Genomic DNA, 27,008 nt, shown 5'->3' on the forward strand with positions numbered 1-27,008 from the left:
CAGTGGTTGGGTAGGTTCATCGATACAGGTCCTTTAGGTACATTAGGCCCAAGCCAGCAAGAGCTTCAAAATATCAACACTAGGAACTTGAAATGTCCCTGGAAATAGATGGAAGAAGAAGAAGAGGAGTTTGGATTTATATCCCCCTTTCTCTCCTGTAGGAGACTCAAAGGGGCTGACAATCTCCTGGCCCTTCCCCCCTCACAACAAACACCCTGTGAGGTAGGTGGGGCTGAGAGAGCTCCGAGAAGCTGTGACTAGCCCAAGGTCACCCAGCTGGTGTGTGTGGGAGTGTACAGGCTAATCTGAATTCCCCAGATCAGCCTCCCCAGCTCAGGCGGCAGAGCTGGGAATCAAACTCGGTTCCTCCAGATTAGATACACGAGCTCTTAACCTCCTACGCCACTGCTGCTCCTTTCCCTGTATAACCTCATAGGCAGGTTAGAGGAAGGCAGGTTAGAGGAAGAAGAAGAAGAGTTTTGGATTTATTCCCCACTTTCCCCTCCTGTAAGGAGACTCAAAGGGGCTTACGAGCTCCTTTCCCTTCCTCTCCCCACAACAGACACCATGTGAGGCGGGTAAGACTGAGAGAGTTCTGAGAGAACTGTGACTAACCCAAGGTCACCCGGCAGGAGTGGGGAACGGGTCCAGAGGAAGGCAACCAAAATGGTAAAAAGTCTAAAATCCATGTCCTACGAGAAGAGACTTAGGGAGTTGGGGATGTGAAGATAAGGTAAAGAGGTGACATGATAGCCACATTTAGATATTTGAAGGGATGTCATGTTGGGGAGGGAGCAAGCTTGTTTTCTGCGGCTCCAGAGACCAGGACCAAGAGTCATGGGTTCAAGGTGCAGGAAAAGAGATTCCACCTAAACATCAGGAAAAACTGGCTATTCGACAGTGGAAGGCACTACCTCAGAGTGTGGTGGAGTCTCCTTCTTGGGAGGGTTTTAAACAGAGGCTGGATGGCCGTCTTTCAGGAGTGCTTTGATTGCGTGTTCTTGCGTTGCACGGGGTTGGACTGGATGGCCCTTAGGGGTCTCTTCCAACTCTAGGATTCGATGAAGTCCGGTCAATGTCTTGGCTGAAGCATTCTGCAGCCATTCACGTTTCCAAACTGTTTGCAAGGGCAACCCTGCCCTACAGCAGGGGCGTAATGCCCATTGGGCAAGGTGGGCAGCTGCCCAGGGCACCACCTCGTGGGGGGCATCAAAATGCAGGGTTCGTTTTGGGGTATTTTTAGTGGTTTTCCATTTTTGGCCTGCCGGGGGCGCAGTTTTTAGACTAGCGGCACCAAATTTTCAGCGTATCATCAGGAGTATCATCAGCATATCATCATCTGTTCTTATGCTACCCCCCAAGTTTGGTGCAGTTTGGTTCAGGGGATCCAAAGTTATTGGACCCTCAAAAGGGTAGCCCCCATCTCCTTAGCAAAGAATGGGGGATGGGGCACCCCCTTTGGGAGTCCATAACTTTGGACTCCTTGAACCAAACCTCACCAAACCTGGGGAGTAGCATAAGGACAGTCTCCTGATGATATGCTGACATTTTGGTGCTGATATGTCTAAAAATGTACCCCCTGCAGTCACCAATGTCCTGGTGCAAAAAAAAAAAATTGGTTGTGGTGGAGTGGCTGCCCAGAGGGCGGAGGGGGGGGGGGGGATCCAACTCAGGTTTTGCCCAGGGCTACAGTTTGCCTTGTTACGCCCCTGCCCTACAGTGAGTTGCAGTAATCTAGACGTCGCCAGGGCACGCACCAGTGGCCATATCGTTTCAAGTCATAACTCCCTGTCTGCCCTCGTTGCAGACTGTGAACGATCCCTGGGGCTTTTTTACTCTGTCTGTTGTGAAGCCAGAAAAGCAATTCAGTGCGTGTTAGAAGGTTCTGATTCTTGGATGAGTCATTTATAGTTTCCGGACCTTTGTTCAGTACCCGTTTCCTTTCCTCCTGGGATGCTCGACTGATTCCTTTCCTGTAAGTGGGAGTGGCCCAAAACAGAGGTGGGATCCAGCAGCTTCTCACCAGTTTCTGAGAGTGGGTTACTCATTATTGGTGTGTGCCGAGAGGGGGTTACTAATCGGATCTGCTTTTCCGTTAGAAATTCCATTAGGTCCAAAAATCATGAAGTCCTGTTGTTTCCTATGTGGCTGGTTAGCGAAGGTAGAAAACGGGATCATTCTCCCTGTTGGGCTGTTTTAAAAACATGTTTTAGAAAGATGGTCAAGTTCCTTGTTTAAGGAAAGTCTCCTTCTTTTGATTTCTAGAAACAAAATTAAGTATTTGAAAGTATTAAGTATTTGACAGGCAGTCAATGAGAGGAGCAGTAGTTGTTTCTGTTGGCAGCAGACGATAGGACTTGCTATCATGAGTTTAAATTATGGACAGAAAGATACCAGCTGGAAATTAGGAACTTTTTTTTTACAGTAAGAGTTTTTTACAGTAGCAGAGAAATAATTAATGCCCCGCCCCTGGAATGCCTGGCCACGCCCCCATCGTGCCCCGCCCAGCCCCATTGGCGCTATGCCACTGTTTGAATCCCACCACCGTGGGAACCAGTTACTAAAATTTCTGGATCCCACCACTGGCCCAAAGGCTGGTGACCCCCAATCATTCACCCAAGGAATGAACACACAATCCTCCCGGACATTCTCTTGCAGAAATCCTCAAATACCGAGCAAGCGAACATACTGTTCTATTGTCAGGGGGATGCGATCTAAGTGATTGAGATACATTCCTGAAACCGTGGAATTTCTTAAAAAAGGGTTGTCCAACTCTGGCGCTTCAGATGTTCATGGACTACAATTCCCATCATGGGCTGGCATGGCAGGGGCTGATGGGAATTGTAGTCCATGAACATCTGAAGCGCCAGAGTTGGACACCTCTGGCTTAAAATAACAAATTGCTGCTGCTAGAAAGATACATGTAACCAGCCTGCTATATGTATCCTCTGCCATCTGTATATTCTTTATTCAATCTTTACTTTATGGCTTCACATGCTTTGTAGACAACTAGGCTTCCCCTGACACTCCTGTCCCATCGGAAATGTGTTACATCCATTATCTCGTAGGCCACGAAGCCAGGTGGCTTTCTCTTGATATCTGCCACCGGCCTTCGGGCACCTTAGCTCACAAAAACTTGGGAAATCAGCAGGGGAGTTCTCTACGGGGGATAAAGGGGACTGTGAATGGCCAGTTGTCGGAATTCTCCCGCATAGTCGGCCACGGATCTCGAGACCTGGTGAAGATGTTGGAGTTGCCTTTGCGGACATCCCCGACAGCCCTGCCGTCTGCATCTTGGGCCCCATGGTCGCCGTCGGTCCCATTGTCAATAGTCTCCCTGCCTGTAGCTCCACCCAAAGGGGTAGGAATGGAAGAAGGTGTGGGGTCCAGGAGAACTGCAACCTTAAGCCAATAAACAGACTCTGAAGTATTGATCAGTAGCGTTTATTCGAAGCGCCACACTTGGCAAAGCCCACCATTATGTCCTGTAAGGAGACTTAAGGTGGCTGACAAGCTCCTTTCCCTTCCTCTCCCCACAACAGACACCTTGTGAGGAAGGTGGGGCTGAGAGAGGTTGGAGTGAACTGGGACTAGCCCAAGGGCACCCAGCAGGCTTCATGAGTACGAGTGGGGAAACAACTTCAGCTCACCAGAAAGGAGTCTGCCACTGCTATGGAGGATTTGGGAATCAAACCCGGTTTTCCGGAAAGCTTTTGATCGCCCCGCTGGTTCAATGGCAGACCAACTCTTTTCATCTCTGCCCTGACCTGGACGGGTCAAGCTAGCCTGACCTCACCAAATCTCCGAAGCTAAGCTGGGTCTACCCTGGTCAGCATTTGGATGGGAGACCACCATGAAGACGAGGGTCACTTTCCAGTGATAAGAAGAAGAGTTGGATTTATAGCCCCCCTTTCTCTCCAGTAAGGAGACTCAAAGGGGCTTACAAACTCATTTCCCTTCCCCCCCCCCTCCCAACAAACACATTGTAAGGTAGGTGGGGCTGAGAGAGCTCCGAAGAACTGTGACTAGCCGAAGGTCACCTGGCTGGCATGTGCTGGACTGCACAGACTAATCTGGTTCACCAGATAAGCCTCCGCAGCTCAAGTGGCAGAGTGGGGAACAAACCCAGTTCACCAGATCATGGGGGAAAGTGGGGAATCAAGCCCGGTTCTCCAGATTAGAGCGCAGCTGCTCTTAACCACTGCACCACGCTGGCTCTCTCAGCTGGTAGGCCTCAGCCTCCACGTTCCAGTCCTCAAAAGTCCCTTCATAAAAAGCGCGTCCCTTTTCCAGCAGTGGCGTCTCGAGGTGGAAATCCACGTTGCCCGTGTCTGAGGAAGACGCAGCCACCTGCGGGTGACCTGCAGGACTCCGTGGGGATCAGAGGCTGTTGGAGGGGTAACGGAGGAGTCTTGCCCCATCTGACCCCAGGATGGGGTCTATCTCCACAACACGAGCTTCTTACACTGGTCCACGCTGCCAATGTACATACCAGAGGGAGCCCAGGCGACCGCGTTCACTGCAGACCTGGGGGCAAGAGAAGAGGATTTAATTATTTTTTTCATTTATTCATCTCTTTATTTGTATCCCGCCTTTCTCCCCAACGGAGACCCATAGCGGTTTGCACAGTTCTTTCCTCCTCCCGGGTTCGATTCCCCGCTCTGCCGCATTGAGCTGTGGAGGCTTATCTGGGGAATTCAGATTAGCCTGGGCACTCCCACACACGCCAGCTGGGTGACCTTGGGCTAGTCACAGCTTCTTGGAGCTCTCTCAGCCCCACCCACCTCACAGGGTGTTTGTTGTGAGGGGGGAAGGGCAAGGAGATTGTCAGCCCCTTTGAGTCTCCTGCAGGAGAGAAAGGGGGGATATAAATCCAAACTCCTCCTCCTCCTCCTCCTCCTCCTCCTCCTCCTCCTCCTCCTCCTCTTCTTCTTCTTCTTCTTCTTCTTCTTCTTCTTCTTCTTCTTCTTCTTCTTCTTCTTCTTCTTCTTCTTTACTCACACAACAACCCTGTGAGGTAGGTGAGGCCGAGAGTTTGTGACGGGCCCAAGGTCACCGATCGGCAGCAGCTCTCCAGTTCTCAGGAGAAAACCTTTCCTGTCACCCACTGCCTGGTGCTTTAAATGGAGATGCCGGGAATCGAACCGGGCCAAGAAGATGCTCTGCCTCTGAGCCACAGAGCTCATTCACGTCACATACTGCCTGGTCCTTTTTAACAGGGGGTGCTGGGGATTGAATTTGGGACCCTCTGCATGCCAAGCAAAGGCCTCTGTGCCAGTGGTGGCGAACCTCTGGCGCTCCAGATGTTCATGGACTACAATTCCCATCAGCCCCTGCCAAGGCTGGCAGGGGCTGATGGGAATTGTAGTCCATGAACCTCTGGAGTGCCAGAGGTTCACCACCACGGCTCTATGCCATGGCCTCTTCCTCTCTTAGCTATGCAAAAGACACGGAATGGGATACTCATCCTAGCAGAGAAACATCCCTTCATCCCCTCCACGGGAGCAAGAGTCACGGACCCACTGTAAGAGGAAATGGCGCCTCCTGCAGCATGTTCAAGCCAACTGCAGCACACTAATTGTTTCCTTTAGAGCACGATCAGGTAGAAATGAATCCTACAATCCTAGAGTTGGGAGAGACCCCCAAGGGCCATTCAGTCCAACCCCCTGCAATGCAGGAACACACAATCACTGCACTTTCAACATATGTTCATCCAGCCTCTGTTCAAAAACCTCCAAAGAAGGAGACTCCACCACCCTCCGAGGTAGTGCCTTCCACTGCCGAACAGACCCGACTGTCAGGAAGGCATTCCTGATGTTTAGGTGGAATCTCTTTTCCTGCACCTTGAACCCATGACTCCTGGTCCTGGTCTCTGGAGCAGCAGAAAACAAGCCCTCACCAGCATGACATCCCTTCGAATATCTAAACAGGGCTATCATGTTATCTCCTGACCTTCTCTTCACCAAACTGAACATTCCCAGCTCCCTAAGTCTCTCCTCTTAGCTCATAGATTCCAGACCTTTGACCATTTTGGTCGCCCTCCTCTGCACCCGTTCCTGCTTGTCAGTCTCCTTCTTGAATTGCGGTGCATTAGACATAAGAACATAAGAACTAGCCTGTTGGGTCAGACCAGAGTCCATCCAGTCCAGCTCTCTGCTACTCGCAGTGGCCCACCAGGTGCCTTTGGGAGCTCACATGCAGGAGGTGAAAGCAATGGCCTTCTGCTGCTGCTGCTGCTGCTCCCGAGCACCTGGTCTGCTAAGCCGTTTGCAATCTCAGATCAAGGAGGATTAAGATTGGTAGCCAGAGATCGACTTCTCCTCCATCAATCTGTCCAAGCCCCTTTTAAAGCTATCCAGGTGAGTGGCCATCACCACCTCCTGTGGCAGCATCTTCCAAACACCAATCACACGTTGCGTGAAGAAGTGTTTCCTTTTATTAGTCCTCATTCTTCCCCCCAGCATTTTCAATGGATGCCCCCTGGTTCTAGTATTGTGGGAAAGAGACAAAAACTTCTCTCTGTCCACATTTTCTACCCCGTGCATAATTTTATAGACTTCAATCATATCCCCCCTCAGATGTCTCCTCTCCAAACTGAAGAGTCCCAAACGCTGCAGCCTCTCCTCATAGGGAAGGTGCTCCAGTCCCTCAATCATCCTCGTTGCCCTTCTCTGCACTTTTTCTATCTGTTCAATATCCTTTTTGAGATGTGGCGACCAGAACTGAACACAGAACTCCAAGTGCGGTCACACCACGGCTTTATATAAGGGCATGACAATCCTTGCAGTTTTATTATCAACTCCTTTCCTAATGATTCAGAATGCAGACACAATGCTGATAGATCACTCTCTTTTACATACTGTGTTTCTATATAACTCTGCAACCTTCCCCCCCCCCCCCGACCCCCCAGGCCAAGTCTCTGCATGAGCCTCCCAGCTCTGTGGTTCGTGGCCTTCCCCCACCGGTGACTCACACGTGAACTCCAGTCAGACTCCTCTCTAGATGCCCTGTCTCCATGCTCCACAGGAACAGCGTGCCGTCTGCAGATCCAACCAAGGCATAGCTCTTGTCAGGGCTGAGTTGGAAGAGAAGAAATCAGAATATCAACAGGGGACAGAGAGGAGATGTCTCTTCCGGCTGTGGAGTGGGAAATCAGTAGACAGGAAGAAGAAGAAGAGTTTGGATTTATATCCCCCCTTTCTCTCCTGCAGGAGACTCAAAGGGGCTTACAGTCTCCTTGCCCTTCCCCCCCACAACAAACACCCTGTGAGGTGGGTGGGGCTGAGAGAGCTCCGAGAAGCTGTGACTAGCCCAAGGTCACCCAGCTGGCGTGTGTGGGAGTGCCCAGGCTAATCTGAATTCCGCAGATAAGCCTCCACATCTCAGGCGGCAGAGCTGGGAATCAAACCCGGTTCCTCCAGATTAGATACACGAGCTCTTAACCTCCTACGCCACTGCTGCTCCTGGAGCCCAGAAGAAGGGGTCTCCAGAAATTCAATCACTACAGTACGGTTGCCTATGTCCCCCTCCTTTTTCTTTTTTTTAAATTTCATCTTTATTGGAAAATTTTCAAGCAAAGTTACAGAAAATCAGCAGATATAAAAAAAGAAAAATTAAAAAACATAGATTTCAGCCATCAAGGTAATTTTATAATTCCTTATTTTGTATACAATAACTAAATTCCTTTACTTTATCATTATTATATCAAATCTGAAGAGAAACAAGACTAGAGTAAAAAAAAAAGAAATATTTAGAAGAATTGGAAGAGACCGAAAAAGAAATAGTTGTATAATTACATACAATTACTTTTTAAGGTATTGTAATTCTCTGTTATTGAATTTAAATTAATTTCTAGCTTAATTTGGGTGCTGTGTGGTTTCCGGGCTGTATGGCCGTGTTCTAGCAGCATTCTCTCCTGACATTTCGCCTGCATCTGTGGCTGGCATCTTCAGAGGATCTAGCTTAATTCATGTCTGACTGGCATCTTCAGAGGATCTAGCTTAATTCATTGTGACTTCACCTTCAGATGCAAATCGTGATCTGCTCACTTCATCAAATTCTATTCCACATTATAAAGCTAACTATATAGTACTAAATGTTACATTATATTAAGTTCCATTTCTCCTATCATATATATATAAATCCACTTTCCGCTAATCAATTTCTAATTGTTCCGCCGGGCCTTTGGAGAGACCAGCCGCTGATGCTGACGGTGCCTCTGCCCCCCCCTCCCCCTCCGATTACAGGGTTCCTTAACATCAACAAGACCCACTATTCCTTTCTGGGGAGGGTCGTATGTGGGTTTCGTGGGACGTGGTTTTAGAATGTAACTGTTTTAAATTGCATGTATATTTTTATATATAATTTTATATTGTTCACTGCCCTGAGACCTCCGGGGATAGGGTGGTATACTCAATCAATCAATCAATCAATCAATCAATCAATCAATCAATCAATCAATCAATCAATCAATCAATCAATCAATCAATCAATCAAATAAATAAATAATTTCTATTATATTACTTCTAATCTATAAACTATGTCCCCTTCCTAATCTGGAGAACAGGGCTTGATTCCCCGCTCTGCCACTTGAGCTGTGGAGGCTTATCTGGGGAACCAGGTTAGCTTGTGCACTCCAACACATGCCAGCTGGGTGACCTTGGGCTAGTCACAGCTTCTCAGAGCTCTCTCAGCCCCACCCACCTCACAGGGTGTTTGTTGTGGGGAGGGGAGGGAAAGGAGATTGTAAACCCCTTTGAGTCTCCTTACAGGAGAGAAAGGGGGGATATAAATCCAAACTCCTCCTCCTCTTCTTCTAAAACAGGCACTAAAAGAAAGGGGCATCAAACCGCCTGTTCGTTGTTAGGGAGTGTGGTCTCCCCTGAATTGGTGCTATCAGAGACTCACCTTAATACAGCCTTGGTCCAGTCGGAGCCACACTGGAATCCTTCGGCCCTGCAAAGGAAAGAAGGTTGCCGTGAACCAAGATAACTCCTCTGCCTGCTTTTTGCCTACTGTAATGCTGAGAGCACACAGACCTGATCCGTTTCTTCACACTTCACATACACGCTACAGGGGTCAGTGCTATCAGTCACAGACCAGGAAAGGTATTTGGGCGTCTTAGTTGATAGCTCCATGGGAATGTCAACTCAATGCATGGCAGCTGTGAAAAAGGCAAACTCTATGCTGGGGATCATTAGGAAAGGAGTTGAGAATAAAACTGCAAAGATTGTCATGCCCTTCTATAAAGCAGTGGTGCGACCGCACTTGGAGTCTTGTGTTCAGTTCTGGTCGCCACATCTCAAAAAGGATATCGAAGAGATAGCAAAAGTGCAGAGGAGGGCAACGAGGATGATTGAAGGATTGGAGCACCTTCCTTATGAGGAGAGGCTGCAGCGTTTGGGACTCTTTAGTTTGGAAGGCTGAGGGGGATAGTTAGAGATCTGGGAAATTAGCCATGGGAGTAGAAAATGTTGACAGAGGAGACATTTTTCTCTGCCTACAATACTAGAACCAGGGGCATTCATTGAAAATGCTGGGGGAAGAATGAGGACTAATAAAAGGAAACACTTCTTCACGCAACGTGTGATTGGTGTTTGGAATATGCTGCCACAGGAGGTGGTGATGGCCATTAAAAGAGACTTGGACCAGTAGCGACATTCATCTTGCAGGTTATGCCTCCTTCTCAATTCCAGCATTCAGGTTAAAAGCCAGAGGGAGGATGAGAGCAGTACTTGTATCCTAGTCTCTCAGCATGAAGAAATCAATGCAGTAGCACTATTTCGTGCCATGCTTGGCCAAGCCCTAATGATTTATAGCTCAATCTGAAATTTTTTACTAGTAAATGGTATTTGCCACCATGAAGAGGCAAGAAGCATTCTTGTAGAGAACTGGTCTGATTCCATCAATACATACTTTAAGCTTGAGCAAGAACATCCTCTGTACCCGTGCGTCATTGCTGGTGATCTAAACACCAGGATTCGGAGAAAATGATTCAGCCCTAAGTCCAAAGATGTGGCTTAAATTTGGATGAAATTTCAATCTGACACCATATCTCAATGCAGGTTGTCCAGCGTCCGCACCATAAATCAAGCAGCTCCCCATGTGCTAGACCTTTGCCTATCAGCAAATAGGGGAATTTTAAATGGTCTTCCTCCTTTGATTACCCTGGAAAGTTCACGTTTAGATCTGCATTAGGGGTAGGTGTGATTGATTGTATGTAATAATATCGCCCTGAACTAACAAACCACATTTGATCACTTTGCAATTATGGCTCGAGCGGAGAAGTGAGCACTCTCCTTCTTCTTAGACTAATAAACAAATCCCTTCAAAACAAATCAGCTCAGGAAGAAGGGTCTTCCCTGTCATATCCCGGCCGCTGGGCCTTAAGAAATGAACTAAGCACGATAAGCTCATTCTGGCTGAGTAGTCGGATGGCTGCTTTCTTCAACAGTTAACTGCAGCAAAGGACAGAGGAGGTTTGTCAAATCTATAATGAACTGGTTCCCTATCTAACCCCTCAGGGTTCCAGTAATCAATCACATCATAAACTTTCACATTCAGTGAATCCCTCCACCTGGTTTGACGGAGAATGTATGAGCAGCAAGTCCCAACTCCGGAAGTTGGGACTTGCCTGCCTAATCTGTGAGATTCGCGGATATCCGCTTCGTCTAGATAGGCTGTTAGACAGTGCAAGGGTGGAGTCAGCAGTTGTAGTCCCACATTGGTACCCAATGACGTGGGAAATGTAGCGGGGGAGGTTCTGGAAGCTGAGGTGGAAGCTACTAGGAAAAGTTCGTGGACCCCTGAATTTAGCATTCTCTGAAATGCACTACCTGTTCCGCAGCACCGAGGCCAGGCTAGGCCATGAATGCAGGGTCTCAATCGCGTGGATGAGAGGAAGATTGGTGCAAGGCAGGGTTTCAGATTTGTCAGGAACTGGGGAACCTTTGGGATAAAAGGCTGGCCTGTACAAAGGGATGGAGCTTCATCTTAACCAAGAGGAGGAACCAAAGCTTGCTGGCTCAACATTAAAAGGTGGCAGAACAGCACCCAAACTGTTCCTGGAAGCCGTAGGAGCTAGGGTGACACCAGGTTAGGAATACAGAGTCCATGGGGATGCAGACAGAGAAGGAGGGTTTTTAAATCAACCACATACAAGTGAGGAACATAGCAGTGTGATAAGTGATATTAGTGTCTACAAAAGGCTAGAGGGCAAAACACATAAAATCCCAGGTTAGGGACAGAGACAGAGTATATAAGTGTGCTCTACTAATAAATGAAGCAGTACCACCTAGGAAATGGGGGGGGAGCTGGAGTACAGGTTTGAAGGGGACATTGGTGGTGGGCATCCACGGGGCATGGTGAGGAGAACCAGTGGGATGCTGTTATCCCAGGTTACAGGCTCTACAGGAAGGATAGGACAGAGTATTGGGGGGCAGTGCCTCCCATCAAAAGAAACCTGCGTATACATAATAGACAGAAATGCAGGAGCTAGTTCCTCACAGAAGCACTGTGGATATCAATACCAGGGGTGAAGCGTTTAACATTAGGAATATATTATGTCGTCCCCTATTAGCGCCTAGAGGATTCTGAGATGGAAAAAGAAATTAGAGATAACAAAGCAAAATGTACCATTGGTAATGGAAGTGGTTTAACTATCCCCATATAAACTGGAAAATGCATATTTCAGGTCATAGTAAGGAGAGAACATTCCTGGGTCTGCTAAATGACTGTGTGGCTTAGAGCGAGATGGTTGTAAAGACCAACCAGGAGATGTGATCCTAGATCTGAATTCTATGTGGGACCCAGGACCTGGTGCGGGAAGTCAGTGTTGTTAACCCGATAGGAACAAGCGACTCCCTAATGCTGTCAGATTCAGTATCTCTGCATGCAGACAAGTGACAGCTACCAATGTAGTTACATTAAGCCTTCCAGAAAGGAAATTTCTCAAGATGAGGGGGATAGGTCGCATAAGGAAGCTGAAAGGAAAATCAAGAGAGAAGTCAAAATGTCCAAGATGCTTGGAGGTTATTTAAACACAGTGTAAAGCTCAACTGGAATGTGTTCCCACAGGTTAGAGAAGGCAGCCCAGTCAAAGAAAGCCACCATGGTTAACAGGGAATGGTGAGGTATTAGGAAAAAAAAAAAAAAAAAGATGTCTTTTAGAAAATGGAAGTCCAACTTAACTGATAAAAGTACCAGAGAACACAAATGGTGGCAAAGAGAAGCATGTTAGCTGTAAAGGAGGCCAAGGATTATGAGGCATGGCTGTGAACATCAAAATAGCAACAAACAGTTCTTCAAGTACATCAAAGCAGGGGAAGCCAGCAAAGGGCCCGGTAGGCCAGATTAGATGACAAAGGAACAAAGGGTGTGCTAAAGATGGCAGAGGTGAAAGCTGAATGAATTCTTTGCATCTGTCTTCACAAAGAGGAGGTGAGGAAAATTCTGCTACCTAGACCAAGCTTCTTAGGGGTAGATCCGAGACTAGCAGAAGATAGTGGTAGACAAGAGGAAGAAGTTCTGGCAGCCATTGATAAACTAAATGCAATCCCTAAATTTGGTGCATTCACCAAGAGTTCTTAAATAGCTCAAGCATGAAACTGCTGTTGTTCTCCCTTTAATATGCAACTTATCCTTGAGAAATCAGGCTCCATCCCTGAAGACTGGAAGATGGCCAATGTCACACCAATCTTTTAAGAAAGGATCTACAAGGGGACCCGAGAGGAAATTACAAGCCAGTCAGTTTGACATCTGTTCTAGTATTAAATTAGTAGATCTGTCATTAAAGATAGAATTATAAAACATGTACAAGAAAGCAAAACCTGCTGAGAAAAGAGTCAGCATGGCTTTTGCAGAGGAGCCAATCCTGTCTTACAAACTTACTAGAGGTTCTTTGAGGATGTAAATAGGCATGTGGTAGGGGAACCAGTGGACATTGTCTGCTTGAAAAAGTTTCCAAAAGGCTTTTGACAAGTTCCTCACCAGAGACTATTAGAAAAACTCAGCAATAGAAGGAATAGAGAGAGAAGTCCTACTATGGATTAAAACTGGTTAGCGAAACAGGGAAGCAAAGGGAGGTAGATTGTAAATGGGAAATTCTCACAATGGAGATGTGGGGAGTGGGTGTCCCCAAGGATCCCGTTTGGGACCAGTGCTCTTTAACCTATTCATAAATGACCTGGAAGTAGGGGTGGGTAGCGTGGTGGCCAAGTTTGCAGATGATACCAAATTTATGTAGGGTGCTTGGTAGAGAACCACAAAGGTTGTGAGACTCCAAGGACCTTGGTCAGTAGGTGAGTGGGCTAGAAATGGCAAATGCAGTTCAATGTAGCAAAATGCAAGTGAAGTGCACATAGGGACAAAAAATCCAAAGCGTCACATACGCTACAGGGGGGTCAGTGCTATCAGTCTGAATAAGAGGAAGGGATTTGGAAGTCTTAATTTAGTGAACCCATGAGATATCAACTCAATGTATAGCAGCTGTGAAAAGGCAAACTCTATGCTACAGGGATAATCAGGAAAGGAATTATTAAATAAAACTGCAAGATTGTCATGCCCTTATATAAAGCTGTGGGTGCGACCCACACTTGGAGTACTGTGTTCAGTTCTGGTCACCACATCTCAAAAAAAAGTTGTGAAGAGATAGAAAAAGTGCAAGAGAGAGAACTACTTGAGGATGATTGAGAGGGACTGGAGCACCTTCCTTATGAGGAAAGAGCTTCACAGCGTTTGGGACTCTTTAGTTTGGAAGGGAGAGCGTCTGAGGGGGGGATATGATTGAAGTCTATAAAATTATGCATGGGGTAGAAAATGTTGACAGAGAGAAATTTTTCTCTCTTTCTCACAATACTAGAACCAGGGGGCATTCATTGAAATGCTGGGGCGAAGAATTAGAGACGAAAATAAAAGGGAAACACTTCTTCACATAGCGTGTGATTGGTGTTGGAATATGCTTTCACCACAGGAGGTGGTGATGGCCACTAACCTGGATAGCTTTAAAAGGGGCTTGGACAGATTTATGGAGGAGAAGTCGAAAGTTTATGGCTACCAATCTTGAGCCTCTTTGAAGTCTGAGATTGCAAATGCCTTAACAGTCCAGGTGCTTTCGGGGAGCAACAGCCATGAGAGCCATTGCTTTCACATCCTACATGTGAACTCCCAAAGGCACCTGGTGGGCCACTGCGAGTAGCAGAGAGCTGGACTAGATGGACTCTGGTCTGATCCAGCTGGCTTGTTCTTATGTTCTTATGTTCTTATTTCATCATTGTGAACTTAGAGGGGAAAAGTGTAAGCTATCAAAGAGGTGTTACCTACTTGGCCTAGAAAGTCCTATCATGATCTTTTTAAGACCAAAAAAGAAATTACATCTTACAAAGATTTGGAACAATCTCCACATCAAAGCCTTTAACTCCAGAGACAGCAAAGCTTTTGGCGCCAATTGAATTCAAGTGCCCGTGAGGCCTATGCAGCCCATCGGTTCTCAATTTCCGAGGTGGAAGCATGGAGGGACACATTTTACAGCCATTTTCTGCAATCCAGAACTTTTGGATGCACTCCACATGTGCAACTGGGCAACAAAGCATTTACCTGAATGGCCTCCTGTCAGCTCGCGACGGGGTGATCACCCTTATATCTGACCTAAAACAAAGAGCGCCCGGAGAAGCCCTGATGGCCTGCCACCTGGGCTCTTTAGAAGATTCCAGGAGTTCTGGGCCTATTTTAGCTACCTGTACCCAAAATTAACAACAGTGGCTGTATCCCTAAGCACTGGACTGGAAGCTATCATTGTACCTCTACATAAAAAAAATCCATCAAATCCATCTAACTATATTATAAGCTTGCTTTCAGTGGCTAGTAAACTGCATAAAGGTGCACCTTGCAATCTCACTGCCTGGTCCTCTTCAGTGCTAGGCCGGAACAGATGGGATATACCACAGGTAAATCCACCCTTGACCATTGTCTGGTTTTAAACCATTTTAGGGAGAAATGTTGCCACTTTGAGGGTGAAACTCCCTTCTTGGCTTTCCTAGATTTGGGAAATGCGCATTAGGCTCTATCCCAGGAATCAGCTGTAGGAAAAAAATTGGCTGTGTTGGGAATAGACCAGAGATTACTGTTTCTTATTAGCCAGTTGTATTCCTCAGCTACCTGTCAAGTTAGTTGTGATGGAATGCGGGCAGCTAACTTCACCTATAGTTTCTAACAAGGGGAGTCAAACTTGAGGTCCCAGTATTCTTGCTCCTCTCCTGTTAATCTGCTTTATTTAAGCGACCTTGCTCCTCATTTATCTCAGACTGAAAGTCAACGCACCCCATTTAGGACAAGAGACCCACATGTGCACTTCTCTATGCCAGGCGACACTGTGTTACTGTCTCGGTCCAAGGTGGGCCTGCAAAGACTACTTCAAGCCCGCTGCGGCGTGCTGCACAAACAGTGCCTGTCGATTAATTATAGCAAATCCAAAGTGCTGATCTTTTAAATTTCAAAAAAACTCATGCGTGGAAAATAAGCAATTGCAGTAGTTAGACAGGTCCATTCATACAGATATTTAGGAATCACCTTCCGTCATTCCTTAACCTGGACCTCTCATATCCACCCAGACTCTCAATGCAAGTAAAATCAAAGTGCTTAGCAATATCAGATTTTTCCACACCGGGAGGCGGTCAATTTTTTTCCTGCCGCCAATGAGTTTCAGTTAAAACTACCGCCTGGTATACCCAGACTCCAATCTGGGAGCAAAAAACGCTGAAATTAGAGAGTGTTCAATCTGTTTCTTGATGCGTTTATTGGGTCTTGGAAGCTCAGTCCGCTTTATCAAGTTCTTTGTTTAGAAGCAGACCAAGAATAATTTTTCGGGTTTGGCTCTTTGTTTTAAATACTGGCCAGCCTTCATTATAGAGCCCTCCCGGGCAGTCTCACATATTTTCTGTTAAGCGACCACTTCCACTCCACCTGGCACACCAAAGGTATCAGAAGCAAATAAACAACATAGGTGTATCTTTTGACCAACTCTACTGATGAATGAAGAGACAGGCTTTTAGGAGTTTTGAAACAGCATTACTCTTGACATTGAAGGGCAGCTTCCTGCAGCTGGAGCCTGCAGAACTTGTTCTCCCCACATTTTATGGCATTTCACCACCATTGCGGGTTTTATGGCGGCTAAATATATGAGTAATTTAATCAATCCACATCTCACTTGAATATTTTATGCTTACTTTCGGCTAAATGTGTTACGACGGCTTACCCAAACAAAGAGGCAGATATCATAGCATCCACAGGAGAACAGGACTTGTTTGTTCCTGTACGGAGCCTACCAGGAAACAACTAGATACCGCGTGCTCGCCTTCATTGCAAGATTTGGCAGTCTATCCGGTTTAGCACTTTTTCACCGAGGAGCCATCTTGAAGAAATTTTCATTGAAGGATCAGACAAGGAAATAGTTTCACACCTGCTTAGTGACCATCATCCCCACACTACTGAATCAGTTGCCAGGTTTTTAACAAAGGCACTTGGATCAAGAGTGAAACCTCTGTGTAAATTTTAGTCAATTGGTTTTAACATAATCTGTATTTTACCACTCTTTATATGCCATTAAAGGTTTTGTATTTGTATTTGTATTTGTATTTGATTGGAGCACCTTCCTTATGAGGAGAGGCTGCAGCGTTTGGGACTCTTTAGTTTGGATTAGATGGACTCTGGTCTGATCCAGCTGGCTTGTTCTTATGTTCTTATGTTTCACATGCTAGATGGACTCTGGTCTGATCCAGCAGGCTAGTTCTTATGTTCTTATGTTCTTATGCTGGCTTGTCAAAGCTTGATGTGATACCCTCAAGTCCATATTGAACTCACAGATAGTTTCAGGAGGTTAAATGTGTTGGAGTTAGAGTGGTATGGTGGTCAAGAGCAGGTGGATTCTAATCTGGAGAACCGGGTTTATTCTCCACTCCTCCCCCTGAGTGGCGGAGGCTTATCTGGTGAACCAGATGTGTTTCTGCACTCCTACATTCCTGCTGGGTGACCATGGGCTAGTCACAGAACTCTCTCAGCCCCACCTACCTCACAAGGGGTCTGTTGTGGAGAGATGAAGGAAGGGAAAGGAGCTTGTAGGCCACCTTGAGTCTCCTTACAGGAGACAAACACAAGAACATCAAAACGAGCCTGCTGGATCAGACCAGAGTCCATCTAGTCCAGCTCTCTGCTACTCGCAGTGGCCCACCAGGTGCCATTGGGAGCTCACGTGCAGGAGGTGAAAGCAATAGCCTTCTGCGGCTGCTGCTCCCGAGCACCTGGTCTGCTCAGGCATTTGCAATCTGAGATCAAGGAGGATCAAGATTGGGAGCTAGAGATCGACTTCTCCTCCATCAATCTGTCCAAGAAAGGTGGGGTATAAATCCAAACTCTTCTTTTTCAACCATTTGTCTCGGAAATCCAGCTGTTTGGCTCTCTGGCCCCTCACCTGAACTCCTGCTGGATGTTATGCGTTCGCAGATCGATGACTTTGAGCGCGTTGTCCCGGGAGCAGCTAAGCAGGTGCATCTGGTCGTGACTGACGCTCAAGGACGTCACCCTGCCACCCACGGGGATCACTTGCGTGCAGCTGGGTGCCCTGGGGAGTGGGAAACAGGTTACCTTCTGGCTGACTGGGAGGAGCAGGCAACTAATTCAACAGGGAAGGCTTCAGCGGACATACGCCACGACCCGGACAGGCCACATCAGAGCAGCCTAGTTTATTTGCACATCATTAAAACCAGGGTGTTGTGTGTTTTCCAGGCTGTATGGCCGTGTTCCAGTAGCATTTTCTCCTGACGTTTTGCCTGCATCTGTGGCTGGCCTCTTCAGAGGATCTGAATCAGATCCTCTGAAGATGCCAGCCACAGATGCAGGCAAAACGTCAGGGAGAATGCTACTGGAACACGGCCATACAGCCCGGAAAACCCACAACACCCTACTGATTCTGGCCATAAAAGCCTTCGACAATACATCATTAAAACCATCCGCACAGCTGTTTGGGACATCCCAGGCCACAGTGGGTAAACGTGTGGGGCATGGCTTTCCCCTTCTTTCCTTGTCCATAATACTGGAATTGTTTACCCCATCGGCAAAGCAATCGTTCAAAAGATGGAATTTGAAAAGCATGCACCTCCTGCTAGACTGCTTCCAGTTCTGCGCGCTACTGCTGAGAGGAGGGGTGTAACTAAGGCAAAAATCACGTGGCAAAATCACCCATGAGTAACCCCCTCTTGGCACACACGAATAATTAGTAACCTGCTCTCGGGAACCTGTGAGAACCTGCTGGATCCCACCTCTGCTTGCGAGGTTGGTGAGTCTGAGAGAGTCCAGAGAGAACTGTGACTGGCCCAAGATCACCCAGCAGGCTTCATGTGGCGGAGCAGGGAATCGAACCCAGCTCTCCAGATTACAGTCCACCTGCTCTGAACCACACAACGAACTTGAAGAAAATTAAAACCTCCACAAAAAGAGATCCGTTGACATGAAGCAATAATAACTACAGATGTAATCAGGGCACAAAAGGAGCGGAGACTGGAACCACCACATTATTGTGTTTTAATAATAAACGCAAAATATAGAAACCTGCTCCGTGTCGACTGATGTGAAACATCTGCATTTCTGGACAGGGAGGGGGGAAGCAGCGTGGAGTGACTTCGCACGCGGGTGCCCCGAAATATGTCAAATCTAGAAGTGGTCCCAGGAGGTCGAGAACCCCTGGTAGAAGGGGAAAGCCCGGCTTACGAAGCCAGTACCGAGCACGGGGGCTTGTGCGCTCACCTGGTGTCCCAGAACCGGATTGTCTTGTCGTGATGTCCGCTGACTATGGTGGTGTCACAGCAAGCAAGATCGTTACAGTAGGACAAAACGCTGATGGTTCTGGAACCTGTCAGAAATACAGTAGCGTGAACCCGGAGGGCGGGAGTTCCCACGAGGAAAAGGGTTCGCATCAGCTCCCTCCCTGCGCCGTGTTGCGATGTTATTTATTTGTTTATCTTCATCCTCGCCAATCCCCCAAAAGGCTCGAGGCTCTTCTTAGAAGAAGAAGAGTTTGGATGTATATCCCCCCCACCCCCAGTGGTGGGATCCAAAAATTTTAGTAGCAGGTTCCCATGGTGGTGGGATTCAAGAGCCAACTGTAGGCGTAAAGCCAACTGGGTGGAGACTGGGTGGGGCAGGGGGCAGTGGTCGGGAATTCCGAGTGAGGAGGCATTCCTGCTTGGGGGCTGCTAGCTTGGCTGTATAGCCGCTCGCGCCCGGATCCTTAGGCGGGAAGCTTGAATGCCCATGAGCGCGGGCTGCCACGCCGGTGCACCTCCTGCTAGACTGCTCCAAGTTCTGCACGCTACTGCTGAGAGGAGGGGCGTAACTAAGGCAAAAATCACGGGGCAAAATCACCCATTAGTAACCCCCTCTCGGCACACACAAATAATTAGTAACCTACTCTCGGGAACCTGTGAGAACCTGCTGGATCCCACCTCTGCGCCCCCCCCCCTTTCTCAAAGGGGCTTACAAACTCCTTTCCCTTCCCCCGCTCCACAACAAACACCCTGTGAGGTGGGTGGGGCTGAGAGAGCTCCGAAGAACTGTGAGTAGCCCAAGGTCACCCGGCTAGCTTCATGTGTTGGAGTGCACAGGCTAATCTGGCTCATTCAAACATAATACGATAGTTTAAAAACAATACCAAAAAATATAGAAATATAGAAATGTTAAAACCAGTTTAAACAAGATGGCAACAAAAAGTTCAAAAGCATTAAAAAGCAGGTGTGTTCAAAAGCATTAAAAAGCATTAAAAAGCACGTGTGTTGCACTCAGTTGCAGGCCTGAGGATTATTTTAAGAAGAGGGATGCCTGGAAGGCTCGACAGAAAAGACCTGGTGGAGCAACTCCCTTGTGGGCCCTGCAGAACTAAGATAAACTCTGCGGGGCCCGGATGTCATTGATGAGAGAGTTCCACCAGCCATAAAAGCCCTGGCCTGTGTCGACGCCAGCCGAACATTCCGGGGCCCCGGAACCACTAACTCGCAGCCCTCCAGATGTTATGGACTACAGTTCCCATCATGCTGGCAGGGGGTGATGGGAACTGTAGTCCATAGCATCTAGGAGGGGCCGCGAGTTTGATGCCTATGCGTGACTAGCAAAAAGAAGAAGTAGAAGAAGAAGAAGAAAGAGAAAGAGAAGAAGAGAAAGAAAGAGAGAGGAGGAGGAGGAGGAGGAGTTTGGGATTTATATCCCCCCTTTCTCTCCTGCAGGAGACTCAAAGGGGCTTACAATCTCCTTGCCCTTCCCCCCTCACAACAAACACCCTGTGAGGTGGGTGGGGCTCCGAGAAGCTGTGACTAGCCCAAGGTCCCCCAGCTGGCGTGTGTGGGAGTGCACAGGCTAATCTGAATTCCCCAGATAAGCCTCCACAGCTCAGGCGGCAGAGCGGGGAATCAAACCCGGTTCCTCCAGATCAGAGTGCACCTGCTCTTAGCCACCACGCCACTGCTGCTCCCGCACTTCCGTCAGGGTCCCGCACTCCCATCTCTGCCACTCACATGCCCCCTTGCACAAATCCCACTCTTTCACCGTCCGGTCTCGGCTGCCCGTCACAGCCTGGTGCCGAGTGGACCTGAACACGGCCGCCGTCACTTTGTCCGCGTGTCCGGTGAGGATCTCCTAGACAGCAGAAAAGCAGGAGGTGTTAGAAGACTGATTGCTTTTTAACAGTCTTTCCTATTGCTATTATTAATTAGATCTGAAAACTAGATGGAGAGGGGGAATGAGCAAACGTAGCCCCCTCCCCAGACACACTGCCTCAGACCTTAAAAAGATGTTTACAGGAGACTTCGGAACAAGACGGTTTCTTTTCTTTTTTTTAATTTTTATTTGTATATACAAAAAACAAACTTATGGGTCGAGTCAATCTCTGACATCAGTCGTCATTATAATTCTACACTATCACATATATACAATCTTTAAAAATATAAAAAATATATTAAAAAGCTAAGTAGACTTCCTTGTTGTAGTTCAGGAGTTAATTTGCCTTTAGAATATGCATACGATTTCATTCAGTAATTTATATCTCATTTTAATCTCTAGGTTTCTTCCTAAGCTTTGCTTAAATTTTTCAGACTTAAATTTTATCTCAATAGTCGTCATGTATCCCAAGAATTGACATTTCAAGATAATGAATACAAGTTCGTCCTATGCAGTTATAACGTTAATTAAAATCAAATCAAAACACAGATGACAAGATCAAGCAGACAAACACACAAAAATCATAATCGTTATGCTTATCGAAGAGATAGAAAAAGTGCAGAGAAGGGCAACGAGGATGATTGAGGGACTGGAGCACCTTCCTTATGAGGAGAGGCTGCAGCGTTTGGGACTCTTTAGTTTGGAGAGGAGACGTCTGAGGGGGGATAGGATTGAAGCCTATAAAATGATGCATGGGGTAGAAAATGTCGACTGAGAGAAATTTTTCTCTCTTTCTCACAATACTAGAACCAGGGGGCATCCATTGAAAATGCTGGGGGGAAGAATTAGGACTAATAAAAGGAAACACTTCTTCACACAACGTGTGATTGATGTTTGGAATATGCTGCCACAGGAGGTGGTGATGGCCACTCACCTGGATAGCTTTCAAAGGGGCTTGGACAGATTTATGGAGGAGAAGTCGATTTATGGCTACCAATCTTGATCCTCCTTGATCTGAGATTGAAAATGCCTTAACAGTCCAGGTGCTTGGGAGCAGCAGCAGCAGCAGAAGGCCATTGCTTTCACCTCCTGCAGGTGAGCTCCCAAAGGCACCTGGTGGGCCACTGCGAGTAGCAGAGAGCTGGACTAGATGGACTCTGGTCTGATCCAGCTGGCTTGTTCTGATGTTCTTATGTTCTTACAGTTTGGGGTTTTTTTATTTTTCCACTTTTTTGCAATTTGCAATCTAGCTGCTGTGGAAAGGTATAGAAATAGATTCATGTTATTCACTGCTAGGTTGTCTTGAAAGATTCCAAGTAGATAGTTTTCTGGGTACATCTCAATTTTTTCTAAGGGTAGCCACGTTGGTTCATAAAAATAGTCCCTTCTCTGCCACGTATTGGCAGCAACCAGGGCATTAAACTGCAGGGACAACCCCCCCCCCCAAAAAACCCCGGAAGGCCAAGACTCGGAAAGCTTAATTGGCGATGCACATTTGAAGTCAACCGGGCAGTTAATTCCCCCGACAGGGATGTGAACTGTTTCACAAGGGGGTGGAAGCGGAGAGCAGCTGGAAGCGCCGGAGTCCCAATTAAGGCTCACGAAAGCAGGCCAGCATGCCCAACTTGGCAAATGGGCAGGCTTTGATGCCTAGGAGGGACGCTGTGCTCTAGCCCGGCAGTATCTGCGCGCCAACCCTGCGCAGCCCTGAAGCGTCGCAGAGCCCTGAGTTCCGCCACCCCCCCGCCAGAATCTCTCACGGCACGAACGCGTTTAACTGGGCTTCTTTTGTTTGCTATCAGAACGTTCCTGGGAGAAACCGGTCAGAGCACAGAGATGGGAACTCGGTCTCCCGAACCCGCAAGAAAGGCTGTTCTGCCAAATCTAATTAGTTTAAGAGGACAATGCCCTGTCGAAGAGGGAACGAGCTTGCTTTCTGCTGCCTCAGAGACGAGGACACGGAGTAATGCAGGAAAAGGTGCAGGACAAGAGATTCCACCTAAACATTAGGAAGGACTTCCTAACCATCATTGGGTCAGTGCTATCAGTCACAGACCAGGAAAGGGATTTGGGTGTCTTAGTGGATAGTTCCATGGGAATGTCCACTCAATGCCTGGCAGCTGTGAAAAAGGCAAACTCTATGCTGGGGATCATTAGGAAAGGAGTTGAGAATAAAACTGCAAGGATTATCATGCCCTTATATAAAGCCGTGGTGCGGCCGCACTTGGAGTCCTGTGTTCAGTTCTGGTCGCCACATCTCAAAAGGGATATCAAAGGGATAGAAAAAGTGCAGAGAAGGGCAACAAGGATGATTGAGGGATTGGAGCACCTTCCTTATGAGGAGAGGCTGCAGCGTTTGGGACTCTTTAGTTTGGAGAGGAGACGTCTGAGGGGGATATGATTGAAGTCTATAAAAAAAATTATGCATGGGGGTAGAAAATGTGGACAGAGAGAGACATTTTTCTCTTTCTCCACAATCCTAGAACCAGGGGGCATTCATTGAAAATGCTGGGGGGGGAAGAATTAGGACTAATAAAAGGAAACACTTCTTCACGCAACGTGTGATTGGTGTTTGGAATATGCTGCCACAAGAGGTGGTGATGGCCACTAACCTGGACAGCTTTAAAAGGGGCTTGGACAGATTGATGGAGGAGAAGTCGATCTGTGGCTCCCAATTTTGATCCCCCTTGATCTGAGATTGCAAATGCCTTAGCAGACCAGGTGCTCAGGAGCAGCAGCAGCAGCAGAAGGCCATTGCTTTCACATCCTGCATGTGAGCTCCCAAAGGCACCTGGTGGGCCACTGTGAGTAGCAGAGAGCTGGACTAGATGGACTCTGGTCTGATCCAGCTGGCAAGTTCTTATGTTCTTATGTTCTAGTTTTCCATGCTCATCTCTCTCCTCCATTTTTCCTCTACGTTTTACTCCTTGTCTTTATGCTACATTTATTTATTTATTTCATCAAATTTATATACCGCCCTCCCCCGAAGGGCTCAGGGCGGTGTCCAACATTAGCCATAAAAACAATTAAAACAAGTAACAACAAACAATAACTGGTTAATAAGAACCATCTATAACTTACAGATGGCTTTAGCTCCCACCCTCCCCCTTACTTGTACCCAACGAGAGGCCAGATGTACGCTGTCCTGTGTTGCTGTATTTTTCCTTATGTTGCTCACTGTGTAAGCTTGATTGCTTGCCGGTGCTTTTTAGCACACGACTATTTTGTCTTCCTTTTTCTTTTTTGGTAAATATATATTTTTTTGCTTGTAGCCTTCAGGTTTTAAACTTAGAACTTTATTAAAGGGATAATTCCTTTTTGATAACTCATGCTGCGTTTTGTTTTTACTAGCTAAAGAACTGGGTAGTTTCCGGTTTTTCTGTCACGAACTTAGGATCTTTCAAGTGCGTTCCCTGGGCAGTTATTCATGCTGATCCACCCAGTTAGGTGGGATCCAAAATTTCAGTCCCCAGAGTTCCCATGGTGGTGGGATTAGAAACTACAATAAAGTAAGCAATGACAGTAGAGGGCTGGGGCAGGGGGGCATTCAGTGAGGCGTTCCCTAGGCGAGGGCTGTGGCAAGGGGCCAGCGGCCTTTCATGCATGGGAATCCTTGGGCAGGAAGCTTATGAATGCAGCGCATGAGGCACAGGCTTCTGCATGCGCCTTGGTGCACCTACCTCCTGCTAGACTGCTTCAAGTTCTGCGCGCTACTGCTGAGAGGAGGGGGGTAACTGAGGCAAAAATCATGTGGCAAAATGCATGAGTGTGTAGCTACCCCTCTCGGCTTTTACACACAAATAATGGTAGTAACCTACCTCTCAGGGAACCTGCTTGAGGAGACCTGCTGGATCCCACCTCTGGATCCACCCCGATCACCGCCCAGCCTGCCCCTTCGCAAGTGCCTCTAGAGAAACCCAGATGGACTCACTTGACATTTTTTGTTTCCGGTCCTCCACACCTGAGCAACATTGTTGTATGAAGCTCCCAAGACATGGGATCCCTGGGAGGGGGAGACAGAGCAGAGGGGCTGTGAGAATCATAGAGCAGGAAGGTCCCCTAGAGCCCATCTAGTCCAACCCCCGTTCAATGAACCAGCCGGCAGCATCGCTGGCGAATGTTTGTCCAGCTGCTGCTTGAAGATGGTCAGCAAGGGGGAGCTCACCCAACTCCCTAGGCATCCGATTCCACCGCTGAACTGTATTCATTGAAAAGTTTTCCCTGAATGTGTAGCCTGTACTTTACAGCCTGTAATTTATACCCATTATTTTAATGTATTTTAATGAATTTTAATGTTTTTATATGTATATATTGTATTTATGATGACCTTATATTGATAATAACGCCTGCCACGCCCACGCACCAGCAACAACGCGGTCCCGTCCCCGCAGGAACAGCTCCCCGCCCTCTAAGAAGAAGAGTTTGTTTTATGTAATACTCATTGTCTGCATGCAGGAGACTCAAAGGGGCTGACAATCTCCTTGCCCTCCCCCTCCCCCCCACAACAAACGCCTTATGAGGTGGGCGGGGCTCAGAGAACTCCAAAGAACTGTGACTAGCCCAAGGTCACCCAGCTGGCGTGTGCTGGAGTGCACAGGCTAATCTGGTTCCCCAGATAAGCCTCCACGGCTCAAGTGGCAGAGCTGGGAATCAAACCCGGGTTCAATCCCAGTGTGAAGAAACAGCCTATCAGCTAGAATATGTATATGTAATATGTAATAATATGTATATATGTATGTCCACCCTGTATGTATGTCCCCTCCAACCCTGAATATGCTTAGTGAGGAGAGGGTGCAGTCTCCAAGCAAGGGCACCCTGCAGTGCAGCAGTCTGGCATCACCCAAACAGCTAGTGGGCATTCACAACTAGGGTCTCACTCACCGACGGGTCAAAGTCGAGATTGGTGATGCCTCCAGTAGCTCCTTCCAACGTCTGCGTGTGCTCCAGGTGGCCTGGGAAAAGTCAGGACAATATGAATTACAAAGAAAGAATAACCAAACAAACCAGAAAGAAGAAGAAGAAGAAGAAGAAGAAGAAGAAGAAGAAGAAGGAGGAGGAGGAGGAGGAGGAGGAGGAGGAGGAGAAGCAGAAGGAGATGGAGACGGAGAAGGAGAAGGAGGAGAAGCAGAAGAAGAAGAAGGAGAAGGAGACGGAGACGGAGAAGAAGGAGAAGGAGAAGGAGAAGAAGAGTTTGGATTTATATCCAACCTTTCTCTCCTGTAAGGAGACTCAAAGGGGCTGACAATCTCCTTGCCCTTCCCCCCTCACAACAAACACCCTGGGAGGTAGGTGGGGCTGAGAGAGCTCCGAGAAGCTGTGACTAGCCCAAGGTCACCCAGCTGGCGTGTGTGGGAGTGCCCAGGCTAATCTGAATTCCCCAGATAAGCCTCCACCGCTCAGGCGGCAGAGCTGGGAATCAAACCCGGTTCCTCCAGATTAGAATGCACCTGCTCTTAACCACTACACCACTGCTGCTCCTTTACATTCTTTATTCTTACATTCTTTATTCTTCTTTCCCCCCAATAGTAGGATGTATGTGTATGTATTATTATTGTTGTTGTTGTTGTTAATCGATCAATCTTGGATGCTGTGTGGTTTCCGGGCTGTGGCCGTTCTGTATATCTCTCCTGACGCTACTTCGCGTGAATCTGCGCGCTGGGATCTTAAAAGCGATCAGAGAATGCCAAGCAGAACATGGTGGCCATACACCGAAAACCACATATTACCAAGCGATTCGGCGCGAAAGTCTTCGAAGGACAATAAATCATCAAAATTCACCAATGATTGGGCTTATAGGCCCCCCCCCCCCCTCCCGAGGGGCTCAGAGGCCCGATAAACAAACCATATGATATAAATACAACTTTAAAACACCATAATATAAAATACGACTTTTAAACACAGCATAACTAATATCACTTCATTAAAATCAGGAACCATATAGATGCTAGATGGTGCGTCATCCCTCCCCTTGTCCGCCGGGAGGCCGGAGCTGGAGTAGAAGCGACCTTAAAGGTTGGCCAATGTTTTAAACGTTCTTACCCACTCCTTTCAACCCACCTACGGCTAACTCAGGCACGGGCTCCGCTCTTACCGCCAGCCACACTCCACAGTCTGATGAGCCTGTCTGTTCCACCCGTGGCCACCATGCTTGAGGTGGGGCTGAACTTGATGGCGTTGATCTCTGACAGGTGAGCTTCCTGCAGAGGAAGAGGATAAAATAGGCCTCAAGGCCCCGCCCAGGTGCAAAAACATGCAAAAAAACCCTGCTGTACTTTCCAGGCTGATACGAAGAAGAATAAGAATAAGATTAAGAA

At 47.5% G+C, this 27,008-nt stretch overlaps 1 protein-coding gene across 1 annotated transcript in view; it reads right to left on the reverse strand.

The window, feature by feature from the left end:
* Window positions 1-4,099: 4,099 nt before the first annotated feature.
* The window catches only part of ATG16L2 (autophagy related 16 like 2), a 48,959-nt gene continuing 26,050 nt past the window's right edge, over window positions 4,100-27,008 (reverse strand). The window contains exons 10-18 of the mRNA XM_048492946.1: window positions 26,786-26,891; window positions 25,576-25,646; window positions 24,626-24,697; window positions 20,553-20,673; window positions 18,793-18,898; window positions 17,462-17,611; window positions 8,908-8,955; window positions 6,974-7,075; window positions 4,100-4,527 (exon numbers count right to left, since the gene is read on the reverse strand). Coding sequence (XP_048348903.1) covers window positions 4,440-4,527; window positions 6,974-7,075; window positions 8,908-8,955; window positions 17,462-17,611; window positions 18,793-18,898; window positions 20,553-20,673; window positions 24,626-24,697; window positions 25,576-25,646; window positions 26,786-26,891 — 864 coding nt within the window. The 3' untranslated portion in view covers window positions 4,100-4,439. The remainder of the gene's footprint in view (window positions 4,528-6,973; window positions 7,076-8,907; window positions 8,956-17,461; window positions 17,612-18,792; window positions 18,899-20,552; window positions 20,674-24,625; window positions 24,698-25,575; window positions 25,647-26,785; window positions 26,892-27,008) is intronic.

This window comes from Sphaerodactylus townsendi, linkage group LG04, assembly GCF_021028975.2.
Source record: "Sphaerodactylus townsendi isolate TG3544 linkage group LG04, MPM_Stown_v2.3, whole genome shotgun sequence".
Classification (NCBI taxonomy): domain Eukaryota; kingdom Metazoa; phylum Chordata; class Lepidosauria; order Squamata; family Sphaerodactylidae; genus Sphaerodactylus; species Sphaerodactylus townsendi.